The 17286-nt window shown below is 48.3% G+C and overlaps 3 protein-coding genes across 3 annotated transcripts; 1 reads left to right on the top strand and 2 right to left on the bottom strand.

Moving 5' to 3' along the window:
* Nucleotides 1-1952: 1952 nt before the first annotated feature.
* Nucleotides 1953-3101, bottom strand: ONS95_009035 (uncharacterized protein; the record flags this gene model as incomplete). The annotated part of the gene is made up of 1 exon (XM_058502602.1): nt 1953-3101. The coding sequence occupies one exon, from the start codon at nt 3099-3101 to the stop codon at nt 1953-1955; it is 1149 nt and encodes a 382-aa protein (XP_058361531.1).
* A 3993-nt stretch (nt 3102-7094) lies between these two features.
* On the bottom strand, nt 7095-10754 carry ONS95_009036 (uncharacterized protein). The gene is made up of 8 exons (XM_058502603.1): nt 10546-10754; nt 10384-10495; nt 10201-10327; nt 10050-10155; nt 9699-10003; nt 9282-9646; nt 8888-9234; nt 7095-8841 (listed from the first exon to the last, which is right to left on the bottom strand). The coding sequence occupies exons 1-8, from the start codon at nt 10589-10591 to the stop codon at nt 7448-7450; spliced, it is 2802 nt and encodes a 933-aa protein (XP_058361532.1). The 5' UTR covers nt 10592-10754; the 3' UTR covers nt 7095-7447.
* A 115-nt stretch (nt 10755-10869) lies between these two features.
* ONS95_009037 (uncharacterized protein) lies at nt 10870-17186 on the top strand. Its single transcript, XM_058502604.1, has 7 exons — nt 10870-13023; nt 13080-13199; nt 13273-13357; nt 13416-13805; nt 13855-13879; nt 13934-14518; nt 14572-17186. Exons 1-7 carry the CDS (start codon nt 12400-12402, stop codon nt 16394-16396), a joined length of 3654 nt encoding a protein of 1217 aa, XP_058361533.1. The 5' UTR covers nt 10870-12399; the 3' UTR covers nt 16397-17186.
* Nucleotides 17187-17286: the final 100 nt, after the last annotated feature.

Genomic DNA, 17286 nt, shown 5'->3' on the forward strand with positions numbered 1-17286 from the left:
GAGCTTTCCATTCGACACGTACTGACGACCACTTGAAGCACAAGTACCAAGATCCAAATCCGCGCATACAGATATCTCCTCAAACCAAGAAACCAAGATCACCTTCATCATCATCACCCTTCTAGACAAGAAACCCCTTTATACAGACAAACCCCAGGATACGGTACACAGCATCCGCACGCACGGTTGTTTGCCCCAGCGCCCACCCCAGAGTCCCTCCCACCAACAACCAACACCCAAAACCCAACAGACCCAAGCGCTTAACTTTACCAATCCCCATCCCCATACCCATAACAATCACCACCCCCATCTCCGTACCCGTCCCCATCCCCATCCCCACACCCACCCGCCTTTCAACCAAACCAACACGTCGGTTGCCTTCGTTCGTTCGTTCATCCCATCTTTCCATCCGCCATCCCCCCTCCATCCCTCCCCTCCCCACTCCCAATCACATCTTTTCCACCCCCCTTCCATCGCCCCCTCCCCAGGTCTCTATTACCCTCTTTGTCAGCAGCCATCAAGTGGCCGGTCATAAGACGAGGTGGCCACGAAACAGCCTCCAAGCGGCCTCCCACCAGGCCGCCAGACCACCAACCCGACCAAATCGATAAAATCCTTTCCCAACTTCACAATTTCCCAGAAACTACCACGCCGCAGCTAAGCGCAGCCAGCCACTTTAAATCCTTAATCTTTAAAAAAAAAAAGGATATTTTGATACCTACCTTAGTGTACCAACACCACCTCACAGTTAAGAAGAGGTGTGATGTGATGTGATGGGGTGATGTCAACAAATCCCCACCAATGGAAATATCACTCACAACCGAACCAATCCGAGCGAATCTACTGTAGTCCCCAAGCGAATTCCTACCTTACCTAGGTAGGTAGGTACGAGTACCTCGCCCCTTCTCCTTCCCCTCCCGACCCCGACATCCCCTAGCGACTGACTGACTGACTGACTGCCAAGAGCTAGCTGTAAATGGAAAGTAGGTAGGTAACTGAACATGCGGAGATAGACACGAGGGAGAAATATCCAAAAAAAAAAAAAAAAAGGAAAAGGGTAGGTCATCGAAGATATCATTCACAGCTCCAAGCTATCTAGCAGCAACATTTTTATACTCCCAATTCATTTCATTTCAAATCATTCCTCAATGCCCATCTCCCACACCCTTTCCGTTTCCCTTCCCCAATCCTGTCCCTCACCAGTGAAATTCTACCAGCAAGTCTCGCTAGCAAAACAATGCAACGCTCGCTCGCTCGCTTGATCCTTCCAAAAATGCATGGCCACACCCCCTCATCCCCATCTCCATCTCTCATTTTCGACGCCTTAAAGTCCATGCATGACCTCCTTCGATCGCAAACCCCATATGTACCCCCTTCCCATCCCCCGTTGGGAGTTCTCGATGAAAAAAGTGAAAAGAAACGCCCACAATGCCGCCAATCAAGCTGCTTCACCGTCATGTCCACACCTGCCTTCCATTCCATTTCTATTTCCTCCCCTGCCCTTAATGGAAAGTCCCTCTTCCAGATTCAATGCTCCCAAGCCAAGCACAGCCAAATACCTACCTAAAGGTTAATGGCGTGCCCGTTCCTCCATCCCCCCCAAAAGCGCATCGCGCAAGCTAAGTCCAAGCCATGCCCCAATGCAGCTAAATCTCTCCATTGCGAAAAAAACCGAAACCGAGACCGAAAACCCGCGAGCAGACCACAAGCAAAAAAGAAGCCCTATAAAACGCCATGCTAAATACAACGCCTGTTAACCAGTGGGTTCTGTGTATAACAACGAAACCCGAACAAAGAAACATCGTGAGAGGAAAGTCTGACAAGTAGACAAGGAAGCAATGATATAATGGCCAGCCAATTAATGATCCCATTCGCTTCCCTTTGAGAGCGGCTTCGAAATTGCAGCGCGGTGCATGATGTTGAGATCCATGCAAGTCAAGAACGAACTCTTATCATGGATTCTGTGCGTGGTTGGGTACCCCGAGGCGACTGTACTGGTACGTGACACTGGATGGACTTGCCCCGAGAATGACACTCAGTCTCGGATCTCTTGCTTGGGACATTGCGACTGGGATGATTCTAGCACGGGAACTGAGGCTGGATCTCGATTGGAAAGGGGAGCTGGTCGTGCTTGCAGTTGAAGTTCTTGAGAATGGCGAGCTAGTAGCGCTTGTTGGAGCTGGTGGTCTCGAAACGAACAGAGGATTAGCACTTCTCGAGCCATGTGAGGGTGTGGTAGGACCAAGATGGGCATCCTCCATCCGGCGGTTGTTGTCTGAGATGTGTTGTCGAACGACATTATGTAGAGCCTCCGGAATCTGTGACCACTGTCCCATCCTCGCCGCATTTAAAAGTCTGGAGGGCATAGCGGAGTTCTCAACCGCTGGTCTAGTCCCCGGAATATTGGCATTTGGTGAAAGCTCTGTAGGCATGTATGGGATTCCCCCAGATTCGGCAGCTTCCTTCAACCACTGCTCCCACGCTTCATCCATAATCGTATCGCTACCAGCCGCTCGTAGAGCAGCATTAGCTCGCAGTTGCTCATTCAGCGCAACACCCACGCTCTGGATCTCAACATCCGAGTCATCTATATCCTCATCCATTTCATTTTCGGCCTCATTCTCCTCGGTCTCCTCATCCTCCTGGATGTCCTCCATATCCTCAATATCGGCACGGTGTGCCAATGGGGTAACAGGGACGCGTAGCTCAGGTGGAACCCAATCAAAAATCCCATCTGCCGTCGTGTCTCGGATCACAATTCCTTGTTCCCGCTCAAATCTTTCCTTCGCCCAACGCGTACCCTCCCACTTCGTCAAGCTCGCAATCTCGTGTCTGGTCAGCCCAACATTGTCGAACGCGCGGAAGAGTCTTCGATGCCAGGGGTAGCGGGAAAGTCGGACTCGGTGTGGTTGGTAGGAGTAATCGAGCCCGGGATACTTTGCTTCTTGTGAAGACAGATGTCCGTAGAAAGCTTGCGTTTCGAGACGGACTTCAGGGACAAGGTTTCGCTGGAGCAAGCCCTGGAAATTCTGCGGATCATTAGGTTTTGGTTTGGGAAACATAAACTCGTAAACGAGCTGATCGACTGCTGGCGCCTTCATCTTGCAAACTTTAGGTGTTTTTGCTGGAGATGTCGTGTCCCGAGAAATTGAGGTCTTTCTCAGGCGGCGTAGAGGGGCACAATGAGAACTGCGCAGACGGAAAGGTCAGAAATCGTTCAGGATCCTTGGGGCACAGTGGGGCGTCTCGAGGTTAGGAATCTGCGACGTGGTTGTGGTCGTGTTCGTCTGTGCCTGGATAGGATATCGCTGGAAGGGGACGTGGTGGGGGCTCGAGAGAGCAACTACACGGAGGTAGAGAGAGACAAGAGGGGTTCCCTGGAGGATAGATCCAAGCCGGGGCGTGGAGTTGTTTGTTCGCAGAGAAAGAAATGAGAAGATTGAGAGAGGCGGGTCGTGGGTGAGTAAGACGCAGAGAGAAGATTATATGGTGGGTTGACTCGGCGGTTCCTTCTCGAACAGTGAATTCCTCAGCACCGAGTCCGGGTATGGATCAACAATGATTCACAGCCACCAACGTAGTTACGTGAATAGATAGAATCCCAAGTCGAGTTTTGTCAATTCCGCAGACTTGCAGAGAGGCCCAATTTCTCCTCGCGCCGAGTGGTCGTAACAGGAACAGAGTAGGTCGGGTTGTACAAGATTCCACGCAAGATTGGCCTTTTCGTAAGCCCAGCCAGCCAACACTCCTCCTTTTCTGTAGGCGTCGTTCAAGTCGTTTATTTCGTTGACCGGTCCTTCCTACTTCTGCAATATAGTGCCCGTCCGTCGTATTCCTCCAGTTGGTGTAACAAGAACCTACCCTCTCACAAACTGCACTGCTGCGGACGCAGGAATCGAGCACTCTCGAGGAGCGGGCTTCGACCTTTTCAATATCAATGCGTTCGGACGTGGAGGATGGGGTGGCTTTGGAATCCGTAGGAACAGGAATAGGAACAGGAAGAGGGCAGGTCGTGGGAAGTGGCCGTTATAGTAGGTCGCAGTTCGGGTTGCGTGGTTTGGTTTGGTCTGATCTGGTGGTGTTGAGTCGGGTGGATTGCGGTGAGTCGGGTTTAGTCGGCCAAGTGGTGAGCGTCGAGTCGTGAAATTGTCAAGACCAGGCCGGAGACGGAGACGGAGACGGAGAGGCAGAGGAAGTGGAAGTGGGATGGACGGGATGATGAATGGTTGAGAAAGGAGAAGAAGGGATTGGATAGAATTGCAGGGATACTATGGGCATGGAATTGTTTAATCCACGCCACTAACAAAAGAAAGGAATAGTCTAAACAATTTGCTGGCTCGCAAGGTATAAGTAATGTTATGTGGTTGATCCGTGATGTAACGAGTGTTATGATTCGACGAAAAATAAAAAGAGAAGAAGAGCTGAAATCATGTCCTCTGATTTGCCTTTGCGTTCCTTCACAAGTCTGTCTCGAACACCTCTTCCTCCTTGCATGCCCTGGCTTTAATCTCCAAAACTGCAAAATGTCACAACAATCCTCGGGTCCTGAAGATCCAGGGCCAGGCGCAGATCCAAGTCAACATCCTTGCCATGATCCGTAATTTCGTAACACCTCTCTCCAGTTCGGTACCGCACAACATTAACTTCCAGGTGCCTGACCTGCCTCACCTCACATTGCCTGGACAAGCATCCCGAGTAATTCCAGTCCAATCAATGCCACATAATGCGAACACTCCACTCTTCACCGTCAAATCCACATCACCCACCACGAGTCAATCAAATCGAATCAAACCAGCCCGACTCTTTCCACCGTTCCCAAGCCCACAAACCAATCATCTCTCCAACCTGCACAAAAGCCCCCTCATTATCACAATACATATACTCAAGTTAAAAATCACCAGACTCGCCAACTAAACAGCCTAGCAATCCTGAATCGTGAAGCGAAGGCCAATAAACACCAATTCCCCCTACTGCAGCACCACTTCCTCCCGATCTCAAGCATAATCTCACAGCCAATGATCAGCCCGAGCAGCCTTCCGCCTGTGTAGGCACTGTACCTGTCCCGAAGAGATCACTCTGGCTGGCAGCTACTGAGCCGTCCCGTATCGGGAGGCTTGACCTTTAAGGTTAAATCTTGATCTTGATCGTGATCTTGATTCTGGATGTTATTTCAGCTGAGTTGTTGGTTTGTTGGTTGGTTGGTTGGATGGTTAGACTGTCGCATAGAACATTCAAGGTTTGATTTCAGAAACCTCTAACTTGAGACGAACATTGGCGAATTATCTGGTAGGAACTTTATCTCGACATACCCATCCGGACATCGTGAACAGCGTTACACGATACCAGAAAAATCTATATCCCCCTCCCCTCCCCTCCTCCGAATATCCCTATACCTACGTAAAGTCAAGTCGACGTGTCCAGCACCGAACCAAACCAAGCATCCCACCACCTGTACTCATCACCAAACTCGGTACCAAAGCCTCCCTCCAAACTATATTCCATGCACGGCTCCGCTGTCCAGGTACAACTCATCTCCCTCGTTACACCTGTCCCATCCAGTCACTCCCCATCGTATCCAGCCCTACCATGCACTTCCAGCGGAGGTACGACCTCCATTCCATACTTTGACCGTACCTCTCTACCACCAAAGATGACTTGCAGCACATCCAATGGATGACGATGCAGTAATACAGCTCTTATTAAGAGTGACACGTCTGCTCTGCTTACCGGGCCCACCAACCACGTCTGTTTTTTCTGGTAGGGTACTCGAGCATTGTGAGAGGGGTATCCTTCCATGAGAGTACCGATATCCTCCTAAACTCCGTCATAGCCACCAGCGAAACTTTCATAATTCAATATACTGGAGAAATAACCACGTCGTCCCAGCCAAAGGAATATCCCTCATCCTTGGTCCCCACAAACCTCATCAAAAAATCCCATGACCAAATTTCTTACCACCAAACCCCTCTCTCATGGGCCCGAGTAGACGCGACCACGTCTTCAACAACACTTAACAGCCAAAGGGATGTCTTCCTTGAAGAGTATGTTATGATGAACTGGCTGGCCATGGCCTGGCTGGCTTCGACCTCGGTGGGTGGGCGACCATAGCGACCATAGGTAACAGGCGAGTAACTTCGTAATGACAACTGTCAACCCCACCACCTGCAGCCCACCAAGATCACAACCCGACCCCTCCAAACCCGCTACCATTACCTCTACAGCACGCTGTCACCATAGCAAAAGGTCGGCCCAACCACTGCCATAAACCTACCAAGACGTATACTTCGCGACTAAAGATGTCTACCAACCAAGCAAGCAAACACCAACCATCCCATCCTCAAAGTTAATCATCCAGTACCCTAGAATCTACCTGTACCGCACTACCCAGGCACCTGCACTTTCCATCCATCCCTCTTCCCCGCCAGACCTTCCAAGTTCTAAGTTTGTAAATTGACAGTAGGCAGAAGCCCTCCGCACCCAATCAATCACCGCGCAACCCACCCCTCGCCTGAGACCCAACGACCTCCCACTCAACCTCTCCTCAATTAACCTCGCACGCAGCCCGCAAGCGACCACATCTCCAGCCTCAATCTTTCACTCAAAGCAGGATACCCTACGCGTCCCCTGTAAACCAGTCTTGCGAAGCATGCTCAAGGCCTAACATGTGGAAGTAGATTAACCCTACGTTGCTGTAGATTAGAAAAGTCTTCTTCAACGCCCGCCCGCCCGGCCTATCGAGACCACTGAGCGTGAGGAGGTCAAGACTCAAGACTCAAGACACTTGCTGGGGAGTGTACTAGGAGTGAATGAGGGGAAGAGTGCGTGAGTGAGTGACTGATTGGATGATTGGATGAGCGAGCATGTACCTACCTAGGTATGTATGTATGTTTTGCAGAAAGGCCAGCCGGCCGTCGTCTGGGCTGGGGAGGGAGAGGGAGGGAAAAGAGGAGGTCGAGGTCGCCAGCACATCACAACAATCCAAGGAACCTCCAATTTAGTACTACGGGCGGCGACAGGTTCTGAGTAAAGTATCCCTCTTGCTTGTAAGTAGTGAGCAAACAACTCAACGAAACAAAGAAAGAAGTCTGCAAATATCTCATATTTAGTTACGACTGATTGAGAGAGTTAAGTAACTAGCTAATTAATTTAGCTAATGACCATTCCTTATGAAGCCAGTCCAAGTACGCCTGATGCAAATGCGAATGCTAATCCGTGGGTATAATGCACCCTTTCCATGATCCCCCGCTCCTCTCATCCCGTTCCCTCCCATCCATGCACAATAGCAAAATAAAAAGCAAAGGAAAAAGCAAATCTCTGGGTATTTATCTCATAAGACTCCAAATCGCCATTTCCTCCGTTCCTGTAAAATAGCAAATCGATATTCTCCCCGTCGTCGCCCTCGTAAGTCATTGATCAACAATGCCTTCCGGTAGATGTCAACAGACTTCTACAACTCAATCTCCGCATACGTATGATTGCCTGAAACCGAAGCCAGCGACATCTCATGCCAGCCACCATCTCTCGCCGCCTCAAAAGCCTCCACACGATCTCTAATGCGCTCTTCGGTGACCTCCGAGTCCTGGGACTGCTCTCCCGCCTGTGACAAGACGATGTCCGTAGCGATAGGATCGGGAGGAGTGACTTCAACGATCAGCATGCCGTCCTCATCGAAATCGTCTTCATCTACGTCATCGTCGTCCGCCTCAGATGACATGTCCGAGCCCAAGATTTCCTTCCGGAACTCGTAATGCCGCACTGCAAGATCATTGAAGTTATTTTGAAGTCCAAGGTGTTGATTCTGAAGCTCCTTAAATTTGGCCTCCCAATCAACCTCGCCACTGCTGGAGTCAGACTCCTCTTCAGACTCAGGCTCTGGGATGTCTTCATCATTAATGAAGCTGTTGTTTTCGTACTGTTCTTCCAATTTGGCGGCTGAATCTTGAGAGTCATAAGCGGAAGAATCGTAGTCGAGGCAATCACCAACAAGTTCCTTGATGACAGTTGACTCGACAACAACTTCATCCGTGTACTCATCAAGAGCGATTTGCGGTAAAGGTCCAGCTCCACCAGGTGCCTCCTCGATGTAAGGAAAATCAAGAGCGCTTTGATCACAGCCAGTACAAACTCCGTGTTCACCACCCAATACTTCATGCTCGCATGCTTTGCAGCGGAAGATCGCATCTACGGGATCGAAGAATGTAATTTCATCCTTACCTTCTTGGGACTCTTCACTGTTTGCATCAGATTCTGGTGTGTCTGGATTGTCACGATCCGAATCGTCAGAGGAAATCGTGTAGGGGTTACATTTCTGGCCAGCCAAAATGCCTGTTGGTGACGATTCCGAATCATCTAGACTCAGGCGAGAACGCTTGAGTGGGGTACCTAAGTCGGTGAAATTTGACTTGCGCCGGGAGCTCGACAGAACCTCTGGGATCGACTCTGGTGCTCTTGATGCCACATCGATTTCACTACCTTGCGCATCGAAGGGTCTCAGAAGTCCTTGTCCGTTGCGGTTAATGAGTTTGGTCCCACTTCGTGCAGACAATTCAACACTATTTGTCATGATAGGCGAAGTGGGAGCATCCTCGTCATCAACATCCATGAGCCAGGACCGAGAAGTTCGCTCATCCTCGGCTTCTGCAGTCGACGTAGCAAGATAAGCTATTTTCTTTGAAGGTGGACTAACTGACGGTGCTGAGAGCTGCGAACTTGCTGTTGTTTGTGACTGAATATGAACATGTCGAGATGCGGCCTGGGACACTTTCTGCGACATCTCTCGGTCGTACCGAAAAATGGCCTCGGAGCATTCGTGACCAAAGAGATCTTTGATACTCATTCCGACTGTATCGAGTCAGAAACTGATGACCAAATTAAAGCTATTCCATACCTTCATGCCAGTAGTATGGATCCTCTGTACAGGGCCAAACGTCCTTTGGTTTAAATATCTTCAGAAGTTCACACAATTCCTCATATGATGAATGTCGAGAATAAGGGAACGTGATGACCTTAGGGAGTGATTGGGACTTGCCCTTCTCCCGCGAAGTGATTAAGTCGTTGCGTTGTTGTTCAGTAACAGCCCGAATCACTGCGGCCGCAAGCTGAGCCAATGAAACATTGCTATCTTCTCCATCTGATCCGAATTCTGCCAAAGACAAGACTCGGCCGGGGGTATCAAGGACTTTGGATAGTAGTTCTTTGACGTCCCGCATGACTGAGTTGTTCGCGCCCGAGAAGCTGAGACGAAGTTAGATATTGGATCCTAAAGACTTTTAAACCCTTACAGTGGCATCAACTGATCAATGCAAACATCTCCATCAAATTCAATCTGAGGGCATCCGCTTAAATCGTTGCCAGCTTGTACCACGGCAGGCTCTGCTTCGTCAGTACCATCCTCTCTTCGTCTGACGATTGGTTGAATCCAGACGGTCTTGTCATTGAGTAGGGGACATCCAATGCCTTTCTCGCAAGAATGCAGCCGGACATTGGGATTCACTGTTAGGCATCCAGATTGAAAACCATTACCGCAGGTGTAACCGGTCAGAGCAGCTCCTTCATGTATGGGGAAGTTGGTGAATTGTCCTTTCTTGTCCCAGGTTTCGCCTCGCAAGGACTTGTACACACCGTAGGCATATTTGCTAACATGAATCTGTTGCCTGTTAGCATAATGGTGAAACAGTTGGAGCAAGTTGAAAGTATACCTGGGACTTGAGAGCCTTTGAGAGTGCCATCCATACTTCCTCATAACCATACGTCCAAGCAGTGAAGTGGAAGACGGTATCTTGAGGGTATTGCAAAACTTTCTCCACCAGCTCCTTGAGTCCATCTGCCTTCGATGGGAATACGCGTGGTACAGTATTACTGGTGTCGAGGTACACACAATCAAGCGTCTTCAAACCTGATGTGTATTCGATCAACAATGGGTTGCGACTTAACGAGTTGACAAACCACGGATCGGATCTGATATCACCAGTGTACAGAACGGCAGTTCCATCCAATTCAAACACTTCACCTAATCAGCATTTGCACTCCGATTATCCAATGGAACATACAGAACATCACAGCTCCTGTGCAATGGTTCGCATCGAACAGTGTAACTTGTAACTTGATACTGGGCTTCAATTCAATTTCGGTGGGTGTATCAAGAGGGATAGGCTTCTTCGGCAATGTCAGATTTGTAGGTATCCATCTGCGAGCACATACAAGAAGCTTTTCGAGATGCCTGTATTGGACTTTTCTTGCCTCCAAGACCTTCGTCTCGTATCCTATCCTATTCTTCTTTGTCTCTAGTCGAAGAAGAATCTCTCTGGTGGCCGGTGAACAGTATATCCTACGCATTATATCAGCACTTCGACCGTTTCGTCGAGGGAACATTGGGTCACGGACGGAGAGGTACGCCACAACTTCGACTCGAGACCCTGGAGGTGGTCGCTGTGAACATGGCTGAGAAAGCATGCTCGAGGATTGGGCAGTCCTGAAGTAGGGCGGAAATAATCAACTTATAGGCCGTTAGTTAAAGCTTCGCAGATTGTACGAAGCCCCTCCTACCTCGAATATCCTCGAACCCCTCCATCACTCCCCTGAAGGTCGACATTTTGGCGTCGTTGGTGGGCAGTCCGTCATGCTAATTTGCGGGTTTTGTTGCTCTGCAATCACGACTGCAGATTATGAAAGGTTGTGTAGATGACTGATCGTCTTCAGATCTAGAGGTTGGGGAAGGGAGTAGTCTTGGCAAGGACAATGAAGGTTGAAGTATCGCGACTGGTCGCGAGTGGGGAGGGCTTAGAAACACGCTAATGGCGCCGCATCACGTGAGTCAGGTTGAGTTAGTCCTGACTGGGATCGGTTTCTCTTCTTCTCTACATCTTCATCGTCTGGAATAGTTCATCGTCCGAAATGCGACCAGAATCCTCTGAATACCCACTGCATAAGCCACGAATGTCTGTCAAATGACTTCTCTGCCGCACCTTGGTCATAAAGCTGTCAAGTAGTCAAGTCTACTCTCAGACACAAAATGCGAATGCTCCAGGACGAGAAGCTGCTTAATATGATCGGACCCAAACACCACATTTTCCCTTATCATGCAATTTGGATCTGGATTGATCAAACCAGGAAGTTCAACGTTTGGTTTGTGAGGAGGATCTGTGTCAACCTCCAAACTCACATACTTGGAACGCCGCAGTGGACCTCGAGACCTTGATCACATCTTGATCATGTCCGCACTGATGAGTCTGCCGGCTCTCGAAGTTCTCCTTCTTCGAGGAGTCGCTACGAAAGGTCTGCATCAATCGCTGGCTCATGTTTCATATCCACTGTCCTCTTCTCGGACTTATCTCAGCACACCTAACACACATCATCTAAGCTTACACAAGTCCCCTGAATGGTTCACAAACAAATAAATCAGCAAATTCGGAGACTTGCAAGGCGCACGACTTCAAGTATGCTGCACATGTTGACCTTTTAAGATCAACCAAGCTGCCCTTTGTCGTGCAGTACTCAATCCCGCATTTATTTCTCACTGAGAAGCAGGTTTTGCTTGCATGCAAATGTTAGCTATAACATGTTCAATATGCCCGTGTCACCTCTTTAAGACGGGAAAAACGCAAGATGCAAAACGTACATGCCGTATACCAGCCTCTACATGGATATATGGCAGCATGGGCGAGACCACAATTTTGATTCGTTACTAGCCAATAAGGCCGTCGGATTTCCTGAAGAACGCGGTGAACATGGCCTATAGCTTCGGTTATTATAGGCAGTGTGCATATGTTGTGCGACATGTCGAGGAACACCACTCGGATTGATCGCCATACAATTGTCGATGACCGGGAGATCTCGAAGCGTGCAAGACTAGACCACTGTGTCACATCATGTGGCTGACTTTCCATGCAAAGCATTCAATGCTCGCTCAGAGGTGTAGACCACTCCATGCATGTGTCTGAATCTGGGCTCGCCCATCTATCCATACGTCGTATCCGCACACTCCGGGACTTTGGTTTTTGTTTTTCGCGGATAATTTGATTTACACATCATTACGATTGGTAGAAGCTAAGTACAGACAGCTCCTGGCACATTGAAGTACTCCTAACAGACAGGTACACAGACCTGGGAAATTATCGCCACTTTCGTGAGTACAAAGTCTGATTGGCTCATGACATCTATTGGTTATGTATGGCCAAGCCAGTTTAACAACTCCGCTAAATACACCTGCTTTATCTAGCTGCCTTATCTGGAGTTGGATAAGCAACGAATAATATTCCCCGAATGGCGTGGCCACACAGCAGGCCGCCATGTCTGCTAGGTCTGTCAAGCCGAGAAAACTTGAACCTTCGATTTCTTGGCTACAACGCAAGTACAGATGAGCCAACAGCATGCGTATAGAGTTTGGTTAACAACAGATTCATGGCGTGTCTCAAGTCTGATACTTTAAGCAGACTGAAGGCGAAAGTGTCCTTGAGGCTGAGGTCCTCTTCTACAGCCTCGTCTCCCTCCACTCCGAATGGCCCAGATTCCTGCCAATCAGGCCGCAGAACTCCTCCATCACGACCACCTGCTATCTCCCATGATTCAACACAATTAAATTCCTCGACATCGCCTGCCCTTGGATCTTCCGGGTTTGAGATAGAGGAGCTTCAAGTCCCAGAACCTGTCACAGGACATGTAATAGAAATAGCCCCATCGGAGGATGCTCTGAACGAGACGACTAGTACAGCAATATCTTCATCGGACGTCTCAGGTGCTAACCAGGCCTTCCATGACGCTATCAATAAGGTTGTTGAACAACTCGATGAACGCGACAGGGAAGCCTTTCGCAACAGCTACGTACACACCTCGCCGGAGAAGTCAATGGAGACTATACGGAAACTGGATGAGTACGATGGAACATCAAAGACAAGAACCGGCGCTAAAGGACTGGGACCAGCTATTGTAGCTCTTGATACAGCAATGACAAGCATTGGAATTGCTATTCAGCATAGTCCTGAGATATCATCCCTTGTCATAGGAGGTGTTCGTCTGATCATCGACGTAAGTGACTAAGTAATCTCATAACTGCATTCAATATTGACTATTTGATCATCTAGCTTGTTGCAAAGTTTGTGCAATTCTATAACAAATTGAGTCAGATGATCTGTCAGATGGTAGATTACGTGGCAGTCTTTGACCAGTACAGCAAACATTGTAGTAGCACGATCGTTCGCCAGGTAAGTAGTCTCCTCTATAGATCACTGTTGAAATGAATCTGATTCATTCTTATTTGACTTTTAATATTCTCAGGCACTAGCAGATATATATTGTGACCTTCTTAATTTCTGTGTTCACTCCAGACGGGTCTTCGTGAATCGTGATGGCACTGTGAAGAGTAAGTGCAATCAAAATTCCAAAACCAGGGCCACAACTGTCTGACTTCAGGATTCCAGATTTCTCTCATATGCGAACGTTCATCCGTGTTCAATGGCAGCCCTTCGAGGATAAATTTGGCGACATCAAAGCAAGCTTTGCCCATCATCTCAATGTCCTCGTAAACTCTGCCCACGCTCAGCAATTGAGTCTATTGAACTCCCAGTCTGAACTTATTATATCAGGATTCAACAGCGCCGAAGTAGAAATGTATCGCATTCAGACCAGGGAGCAAATAGAAGAGAGAAGAAAGTTCCTTGGGTGGGTTTCGAACATTGATTACGAGGCGACATTCGAAGACATGATCAAGAAGAAACACACTGGAACAGGGGAATGGCTGTTAGCTGACAAGACTTTCCAATCCTGGATCAAAAGCCAGAGTTCATCATTGCTCTGGTGTCATGGAAAAGGTGAGTCTACCTTCCATCAAATGCTTCAGAAACTGAAATATATATATAGCCGGTGCTGGGAAGTCTGTTCTCTCGTAGGTGAACTTAACATGTGCAGCGGTCAAAACTTTTGCTCATAGAATTTCCAGGTCTCTAGTCCTGGATCACATCTCAAGTATTGAGCTGGTTGATTCAGGAACATGCGTAGTCTTCGCGTACTATAGCTACCAAACGCCTGAACGCCACCCTCTAGAGAAACTGCTAGGTTCTTTAATACGTCAACTTACGTCCAAGCTGAAAGAAGTTCCAGGGGATGTCTTGACATTCTTTCAGACAAATTATCGTGATGCGAGATCTCCAAGATCCGACGACTTGGAAGTTCAGTTCTTCAATCTGCTTCGCGAATTCCCTTCCCAGGCACTCGTAGTGGTTGATGGTCTCGACGAATGCGAATCTGGCAGCCGGGAAGAGATACTCGCTTTTATCGCGCGACTAGTCAAGGAGCAATCTGCATTGATCAAAGTATTTGTCACAAGTAGAAGGGACGAAGATATCATGGACACTTTCGATGGATGCCCAGTGGTGGAAATTGATTCAACATGCGTGGATGCTGATATCAAGATCTTCCTCCAGGATGAAATTGCACGACGGATCCACGAAAAGAAGTTGAAATTACAGAAAATTGATCTCAAAGATGCGATACTGGAGGCACTTTCGTCAAAATCAAACGGAATGTGAGCAAGTATTCATGGCCGCCAACGATGTGTGTGTTTACTGATGCGGCAAGGTTTTTGTGGGCGAAACTCCAACTTAATATAATCTGCGAAGAACGACGAGACCAGGACATTTTGAAGGCGCTTGTCTCCCTACCACGCGATCTATACAGTACTTACGACCGCATCCTTCAAAAGATTGAGCAAAAATCACCTGCGTTGCAAGAGCTGGCACGGAAAGCCCTGATGTGGGTTATGTATGCAAAAAGGTCAATGAGAATTAAGGAGCTTGTGGATGCGTTGGCAATTCAAGAGGGTATGACGCAGTACAAGGAATTGGCAAACTCCGCCTACGACAAGGAGGCTATCTTGGATTCCTGTGGCGGCCTTCTCTTATCGATTGGTCTCTTAGGTACGTTCAAATACGAGTACGTGCATCCGATTCATTACTCCGTTATCGAATACTTCCAGGCCGCGGTTGCGACACCGGGAGCTCAGCAAGCACTGCGAGCGAAATATTTCACAGTCGCAGAGAGAGCACATCGGGAAATAGCAAGCTCCTGTATCAGCTTCATGCAGCTCAATGATTTCTCGACTGGTCCATCCCCAAATATGAAGCTTCTCTGGGGGCGCTCATATAACGAGCCTCTAGCTTTCTATTCGACATATTACTTCGATAAGCATTTGAATCATCAGGATGTTCTTCCTCCAGAGCTTCTACTGAAAATTGAAAGGCTGCTCAGCTACACCGCCGATCATCTTGCGGCAATCTTACAATGTCGACGGTGTCGAGGTGACCCTGCTGAAGCATCCCGGAAGTTCGTCAAGTTCAATTTTCCCGTTAACGCAAACACAATGATAATATCGACGAACTTGTATGATCGACCAGAATTCGGCCAGCTGCTTTCGGAATGGACGAAAGACACAATGTCCAGATACATACTGCATCAAGCAGCCTCGTCAGATCTGCACACAGCTGTAACTCAATTATTGGATATGGAGTTCATAAATGTAGACGAGAGGGATGACAATGGTGTCACTGCGCTAATGTATGCGGCACAAAATGGGCTCTATTCCATGGCCTACCGCTTGATTGTACACGGGAATGCAGATGTGACTATAAAGAGTGATCGCATTCCTGACTATACGGCTTTGACGGCAGCATGTGAATATGGCAATATCGACATTCTACGCTTGCTGATCCAACACAAGGCTGGAGTATCCGAAAAAGATGTATACTGGGCTTGCGGAGCTCATTGCAATGACGATGAAATCCTCAGAATTCTTCTCAAGCACGGTGCATTGGCAACATCACAGGCTTTAGAGGAATCGGCAAGATCTGGCTGGATAGATCATTGCGCTCTCCTGGTAGATCACGGTGCTCTTATCACGGGAACAGTTCTCATGGCTTCATTTGATGAGCACGGAAGACCTGGCCCCGTTACAGTGCTTCTCCTGGAAAAATGCGATCAAGGCCTACTTTCAGAAGCCAATGTTCTGTGGGCGTGTACACCTCGTTGTCGAGATGACGCTATCCTGGAACATCTGCTCTCTAATGGAGCAGGTGCAACCTCAGAAGCACTCTTACAGGCAGTCACCTATGGCTTTTATCATCGCTGCACTGCACTACTAGATCACGGGGCTCTTGTCACAGAAGGTCATCTTATTATGGCAAAATACAGGAGCAAGCTGTACAGTGATATTTTCAGACTCATAAAATCAAGAAGCTCGCCCGCATTGATTGCCAAATCAAAAGTGGGTTATTTAGAGAGGCTTGGTGAGGTCTGGAGTTCGGATGATGATTCTTCTTCCATAGCTTCCGAATCCGGTCAGAACATTCTCATCGAGACTGCCGAAACTGTGAATGAAGAGGGGGAGCATCAGGAGAGCTCTACCTGATACCCATCCATGTTCAAGAACAGCTCCGTCCCGAACTATACTGCACCAGATATCAGCAGATGAAAGACCTTCAGCTCGACACGAAATCAGCCAGCCACTGCTCATGAATCCCTCACGCCTCAGTCAACTTCACTTCTCAGACCACGTGCGACAACCCTATCGGAAAGATTGCAAGATATCTCAGGCTAATCATTATCATGATGGCTATCTACAACACCAGCATGAGCAACAACTCCATCACTCGAGACAGCAAGACTGTGCGGCCGCCAAATGACGAGCAAACAATCCCCAGCCACCGGAAAACACCAATTCGGCTCAAAAGATCAGCACAGTCTAACCCATCACTCCAGATCTCTGGCATCTCGTTAGGACTGACCTTTCCCAATCAATTATCCTCTTCCATTTGTCTACCCTGCTTCTTGTCAACATCTCCAACGCTCGCTTAAGTGCCTCCTTGTTTACTCGTTCATGCTTTCTATACTTCCTCCATTTTCATTTTACATGTTTATTTTCATCGTTTTCATTCTCTATTTTCAGTTTCCTATAATCATATCTGACGGCCTTTAGTACGTTGTGTTTAAGCGCGGCAATATGGGGGCGATATTTCAATTTCTTAGGGAGCCCCACTCACATCTTCATTTTATGACCCTCCATCTGCACCTCCCACTACATTAAAATACTTCATCAATCTCTTCGCTATAAATGCAATTACGATTCTCTCAATCCATCCATGTCTCTCCCTCGACTAATGCTATTGAACTTGAACTTGTCAATGTCATTGTTATTCTCTTCTGCATCACTAGGATTTCTACATCCACTCACGCTCAATGCCTCGTAATGTTTTATTTCTCGCTAAACGTCACGACTCATGCCCTCCCAACACCACGTCC

The sequence above is a fragment of the Cadophora gregata genome (genome assembly GCF_030347475.1).
Source record: "Cadophora gregata isolate MNR1 chromosome Unknown scaffold_3, whole genome shotgun sequence".
Lineage (NCBI taxonomy): Eukaryota > Fungi > Ascomycota > Leotiomycetes > Helotiales > Ploettnerulaceae > Cadophora > Cadophora gregata.

Coding starts and splice junctions, on each gene's coding strand:
- ONS95_009037 (XM_058502604.1), top strand. CDS start 12,400: ATGGCGTGTCTCAAGTCTGATACTTTAAGCAGACTGAAGGCGAAAGTG. Junction 13,358..13,415: donor TCGTGATGGCACTGTGAAGA/GTAAGTGCAATC, acceptor TCAGGATTCCAG/ATTTCTCTCATATGCGAACG. Junction 13,806..13,854: donor GCTCTGGTGTCATGGAAAAG/GTGAGTCTACCT, acceptor ATATATATATAG/CCGGTGCTGGGAAGTCTGTT.
- ONS95_009036 (XM_058502603.1), bottom strand. CDS start 10,591: ATGTCGACCTTCAGGGGAGTGATGGAGGGGTTCGAGGATATTCGAG. Junction 9,235..9,281: donor ATTGATCAGTTGATGCCACT/GTAAGGGTTTAA, acceptor ACTTCGTCTCAG/CTTCTCGGGCGCGAACAACT. Junction 8,842..8,887: donor TCCATACTACTGGCATGAAG/GTATGGAATAGC, acceptor GACTCGATACAG/TCGGAATGAGTATCAAAGAT.